At 34.6% G+C, this 6203-nt stretch overlaps 1 protein-coding gene across 1 annotated transcript; it reads right to left on the bottom strand.

Annotated features, from left to right (window-relative positions):
• Positions 1–307: 307 nt before the first annotated feature.
• LOC112510227 (transcriptional activator Myb-like) lies at positions 308–1136 on the bottom strand. The gene has a single exon (XM_025115566.1). The coding sequence runs from the start codon at positions 1106–1108 to the stop codon at positions 428–430; it is 681 nt and encodes a 226-aa protein (XP_024971334.1). The 5' UTR covers positions 1109–1136; the 3' UTR covers positions 308–427.
• Positions 1137–6203: the final 5067 nt, after the last annotated feature.

The raw sequence follows: 6203 nt of genomic DNA, 5'->3' as shown, positions 1-6203 counted from the left end.
ATTTCTCTAAAATTAAAATAATGAAGATGATAATATTCATGATTAACACCCTCCATAATAAAAAATAATTAATCAACCTCTCATAATTATAAAAAAAAATAAACAAAATGAAAAACTATGACGGGTTGGATGAGGTTTGTACGGTTTATACAAATAACGTGATTTGCAAAGTAAACATCATCTTTATATACATTTAATTAATACTGAGTCTTAAATATAATTTGTCTTTCTTTTTATGTAAAATAATGAATTCTATTATTTTATTCTTAACTTCATAAAACTTTGGGTATCATAAAATTAAACAAGATACATAAATATTTGGTAACATGAAAAAGTATTAACAAAATTACACTTTGAATAAGTAGTGTCACCAACATTTAATTGCAAATATAAAATAAAAAAATAAAAATAAAATGCAAAGAAATTGTTATTGAAACCCAGAAGTGTCAGGGAACGACGTCGTTACATACTCCCTAACCTCCTTAGCGATCACATCCTTCATCACATCCCAAAACCCTGCCGGAAAACTCTCCCTTCTACTCTCCCTCATCCCCGGCGGCGCCAACGACAACGTGGTCATCGGATCATACTCATCGGCTGCCAGAGATCCCGATGTCGGAAAATTTGTACTCAAACTGATCATCTTGAAATCACCACCGTCGTCCCCCAATACCTCCCGTTCCGACACGGCGGATTGATGTCTTCTCTTCAAAGTAGAGTTCCAATGGTTCTTAACCGCATTATCAGTCCTACCTACGAGCAAGCGAGCAATGGTGGCCCATCGGTTCCCATACTGAGCATGGGCGGCTAAAATGGTCTGATCCTCAGCCGGAGAAAACGGCCGATGCTCGACATTGGGGCTGAGCTGGTTGCACCACCGGAGCCTACAAGACTTACCGGAGCGACCCTTGATGTATTTGCTAATAAGCGACCAGTTCCGAGGGCCGTAGCGCTGAACAAATCGTGTAAGGATCTTGTCTTCCTCACTGCTCCATGGACCTTTAATGGTAGCATGAAGTTTGTTGGGTTTTAGGGTTTTGTGAGAAGAATCTGAAGAAGACGAATGATCAGAGGAGGAAGATGAGCAGCGATTAATGAAAGCTTCCATTATAATTATATTTATTTTGGATTGAAGTGAGAATGTTTGTGTGTTTGATGGGAGTGGATGGATGGAGTATATATATATAGATATAGATATATATAGACGAGGATGAGTGGATACATGCACGTATCAACGGTTGGGGGGGCAAACCGTAGGTTCTTGGAAATTGGTTTTTTATTTTGTATAAAGTTTGGTGGAGGGTGGGAGGAGTATGTCTTATATAAAAAAAAAAAGAAAAACCAATAGAGTAAATTACATAAATAGCCCTTGTCTATTCTCAAACTCCTAAAATTGTCATTCCTAATCAACAGAAAATTTATATCAATGTCCACAAGGTTTTTATTTGCTTTTAGTTTTCATGGATTGTACCTAGTTGTGTCGGAGGGTATGGCATCCGTTAAGTGTCCTCATGTGAGGGGTATTTTAGTCATTTTACAACATTTGGTTTTAATTACAAAGTGGTAGGATTACGAAAGAGCAAAGAGTCTCATCCGAGAACCAGTTCCTGCTTGCAAAAGCATCGAAAAGTGAGGGTTCCCCCCCAAAAAAAAAACTCAGTTCTCCTCTTCTTTGTTTTGTGAAACAACAGTACGTGGCTAAAACCACAAAACGCCAAAATAAATGGGTTCTTTGTGATCCCTGCAGCCTAACCACCGTCACCAACTCACCATGTTCTATGGGCAACGACATACCCATGTACAAGACCTTGAGTGAATACTGCTTAATTGATTCGTTGCAATAGAGAAAAAAATTAGAGGCCTTAAAGGTTGACCCACTTTAAATTGATATGTATTCCCTTAAATTAACCAAAAATGGTTGCAACATATCGGTAGCGTCATTACATGTGGTATTATAGGTCACAAGTTCAAAAGTTTTTGCTTGTATTCTATTTTTTTTGTAGTAGTTGTAGAAAAGAAGAAAAAAACCAATTAGATGTTGCAAAAAAACAATTATAAATCATTTTAATGAAACTGTAATTTGTACGATGAATATTTATTTATGTTATATTATGTCAACAGTTTTGTGCTCCCACTCGAATCAATTTAAGGGTTTGTCTCTACTTGGAGAAGGGAGCCTAGAGCCTTCATTTTTTAGTAGGTTTGGGGAGGACAACGACATAGCAAAGGAAGGAGGGTAGATGGTAATTATCGTCGCAGGAGTAAGTAGTAGAAGCAGAGGTGGGTATATAGAGGCAGAAGAAGTTGTAAAGCTGATGATAATGTTGTGGATTGACGGTGCAGAGAGAGGCTAAGCAGTGCTGTTGCAGGAAGAAGATGGAATCGGAACGATAAAAGTTAGGTTTTTTAATTATAAATATTTAAACATATGCAATATATTATGAAAAAAAAAATAGAAGTATCAAACTACCTTCACATCACATGAGTAGCAACTTATAGATGGTGGAGCTTCTATTAAAGGCCATTTTTAACATGGGTGAAGGAATGTTGGTGTATTTTTGTGTTTGTAACGGCAATTTTCATAGTTTGAGGATAAGGAGACCATTTATGTGATTAACTCAAAAAAAGAAAAAGAAAAAAGAAAAAGATGGTCAACTTTGGAAGGAGGTGGTCATGATTGAGAATAAATGGAAGGCTTGAACTCTTGAGGTTTATTAGATATTGAATAAATAATACTTCTTATAATTTAATATAATAATAATTAAAATAAAAGTTCACTTCACTTCACTAGTTTTGGGGTGGACTCCTCCTCTTTAACAGTAGTGAGGGTCAAAAATGGTCTTGGATCGGTCTTAAGCTTTTTTATAATTGGTACCGGTCAAAAATGGTAAGACCAATTAAGGTACTTTATAATCGGTTATGGGCTGCCGGTTCCGGTCCCAACCGGTCCCGGCATTAAAAAGTAAGATTTTTTTATAATTTTTTTAATGATATATATTTTTAATACAATTAAAAATATACAATTGGGTCACTAAAATACACTTTAAAAATACGTTTTAACATAATTAAAATTACATTGTCTTATAAAAATACATTATAAAATTATTTAAAAATACATTTATTGATAAAATTATTTAAATTTTCGGGTCGGGCCGGACCGGGCCGGTCTGTAACACCCCATCCTACTAAACTTAAGATGAGACATGTCACAACCGAAAACGGATCAAAAGTCTACCATTTATAGTACAGAGCTCTAATAGAACTCCCGAAAAAAAACATTACAACCATAATATTACATATCACTAACATATTCACCTAACAACATAGAAAAAACACTATATTCAACCGCTAGTCTTTTAGAATCCTAAGCCATCTCGACCCTTCATTCTGCCCCTAAGTTAGATTTTGAACCTGCCGAGGTAAAACAAAACAAACCTCGACTGAGCAAAAATTGCCCAGTGAACGAATAATAGAAGAAGAATATCAAATATGAATAAATAATTGAAAGGAAACATTACGATACAAGTGAAATCAATTTAAGTGTAAATCTCTAAAAATTGAAAGTTATATAATAAAAAAAATATTCAAGGTAAGAAGGTCATCCGTATCATTAGGATACGTTGTTCCTGATAGATGATCAGTCCAATCAGGCGTCGTAATGGAATGGAAGTGTCGGGCACTACACCATCACATTCCCCGGTAACCAGAGGTATCTGGTATTCGGCTCTATCCGGTAACCAATATAATTGGTATTCGGCTCTACCCGGTATTCGGCTCTATCCGGTAACCAATAYAATTGGTATTCGGSTCTATCCGGTATTCGGTTCATAKGATGCATCCARCATTCTCTATTTGGCTTGGCCGTAGCCTTTATGAGAATGCCATGACTATTTTAGCCATCATGGGGGCGTCTCAACACCCGTGCCCCGAGTATTAAGCCTATTCAAAGTTAAGTCAATAAACTCAAACTCAAATAACCAAATCAAGAACCAAACATTTGATAATAAGTCTAATAAAACCATTGAGGTTACAACTTATATAAAATCGATCATGAGTCTAAAAACGTACCGGTAATGGTTTAGATTTTATCAGGTACACAAAATTTATAAACCAAAATATCATATATCACATAAAAGAATTTCATATACCAATTTGATCATCTCCCCTTTTGTGAACACGTGTCATAATTAAGATTTCATAGAATGGATAATCACCACAATTGATTACCCACATATCAAAGAAAGTAGATATTCGTACCTTGAAAGTGTTTTAAATATGATCAAACAAAATTCGAGGCTTATGAATGATTCCCTCCTTTCAGATTACCTACACTTATCAGAAAAAGGGCTTTTAGACCATTTTCAATAACACTTCTCATCAACTTCAAGTTCCTACAAGCTATTACCTTTCATAGAACTTATGGACCTTCAAGCATGCTTAACATACCACCAGGACACTTAGTAAACATATAACACAATGACTAGGACTAAAGACAACATTTGCTAAAATCAAATTTACACAATTCAAACAGAAGCTAACAGGTTATGTACACCAAAAGTTTAAGCCTTTTTTTCACACTTAAAGGCTGAACCAAACTTTCTTATAAAAATGAAAGTTGTACATATACCTCTTAGAATTTCATACCAACTGGATTCATATAATTTGGAGTTCTGGTCTATTTTATACAAAATTTATACAAACAGAGTGCAATTTCGAGTGTCTGCAGACAGGGTCTGGAAAATCAAAGATTTCAAGCCATGTAAATTTCAAATTAGGTTTCTCAGTAAACTAGAAAGTTATAGATAACTCAAACACATTTCTAACGATATAAAGAACGCATCAATCGGACAAACGGTTGATTTTATATGAATTTTCAAACTTACAGAAACGAATCTGCCTCCTCTAACAGCACCAACTTGAAGAAATTTCATCAATCTTCAATTTTTAACCTATGAATCATGAATCAACTTAGNACTTACAGAAACGAATCTGCCTCCTCTAACAGCACCAACTTGAAGAAATTTCATCAATCTTCAATTTTTAACCTATGAATCATGAATCAACTTAGCGTTTAACCAATGTCCTAAAGAAGAAGAAATCAGAAAAATAAACTATAGACATACCTTATCTTGAGTTCCTAGTTTCGATTATAACATCAATTCTTCAAAAACTCAAAGATTTAACAAGAAATCTCTAGGTTTATGAAGATGAGATGAGGAATTTTTAGAGAGAGGTAGGAGAGATCTTAAGAGTTAGAGAGAGGAAGCAAGCTGAAATTCTTAAAAAAAATTAACAATTTCCTATATATATTTACAATATTTACTATCTAACCGTTGATCTTAAGCTTAGTAGCAATATAACCATACTTTGGCAATTTCCTTTACAATTTTGGTCCTAACCAAGATTGTTCTAACCAACTTAGAACTCAAATGAATTTTTAAGAAAATAATTAGGCCTAATAAACGGCTCTTAAAGACTAAGATATAAAACACTAAAATACATTTTCACACTTGAACAAAATTGGTTCTCGATCAAGAGATTAGATTTACCAAATACGGGGTATTATACGGTCCATAGCCGGTCCCATAACCGGTCCCGTTCCCGATCGGTCCCGGTCCCACGAAACTACCAAAAACCCCAACCGGTCCCGGTTTTCGGTCTCATAATAGGTCCTAGGTCGGGTCTGTCCTTTGCCGGTCCCGGTCCTCCGACGGCCCGGCCCGACCGGACCAATTTGGCCATCACTATTTAGTAGGAAACATGATACGTGATGTCATAAATACATTTTGAATGTGGATATATTGATTTCATGATTTAAAATCTTATATTTCCAAATCTTTGAAGTATGTAGATTGTTATAGTTTTATGTCTTATTTTGAGTTGGAAAGAAATTATATATTTTTAATGATTTTATATAAGTTTTATTTTTTAATGTAAAAATATTATTTACATCCGAATGGGGAAAGTCTAAGACTATGTTTGAAAAATAGTTAATAACTTAGGTGGTGGCTGATAAACTAATTGAAAAGTGGTTGTTATTTGCACAACCTTGAACCTACCTATTAAAAAGTCAAAAATAAATGACCTGAAAATTTGAAAAATAACATTATTTTACCGCTATTTCTCTCTCTTATGCCCCTCCTCATTCTCTCTCGTATTTTTTTTGTTCTTTGATTAATAGATAATAATAATTATTAGTTTAT

This window comes from Cynara cardunculus (genome assembly GCF_001531365.2).
Source record: "Cynara cardunculus var. scolymus isolate 2C chromosome LG 3, CcrdV1, whole genome shotgun sequence".
Lineage (NCBI taxonomy): Eukaryota > Viridiplantae > Streptophyta > Magnoliopsida > Asterales > Asteraceae > Cynara > Cynara cardunculus.
The sequence above is the reverse complement of the archived record's forward strand: the minus strand, read 5'-3'. Positions and strand labels throughout refer to the sequence as shown.

What these genes read in the sequence shown, in the direction of transcription:
- LOC112510227 (XM_025115566.1), bottom strand. Translation starts at nt 1,108, where the DNA reads ATGGAAGCTTTCATTAATCGCTGCTCATCTTCCTCCTCTGATCATTCG.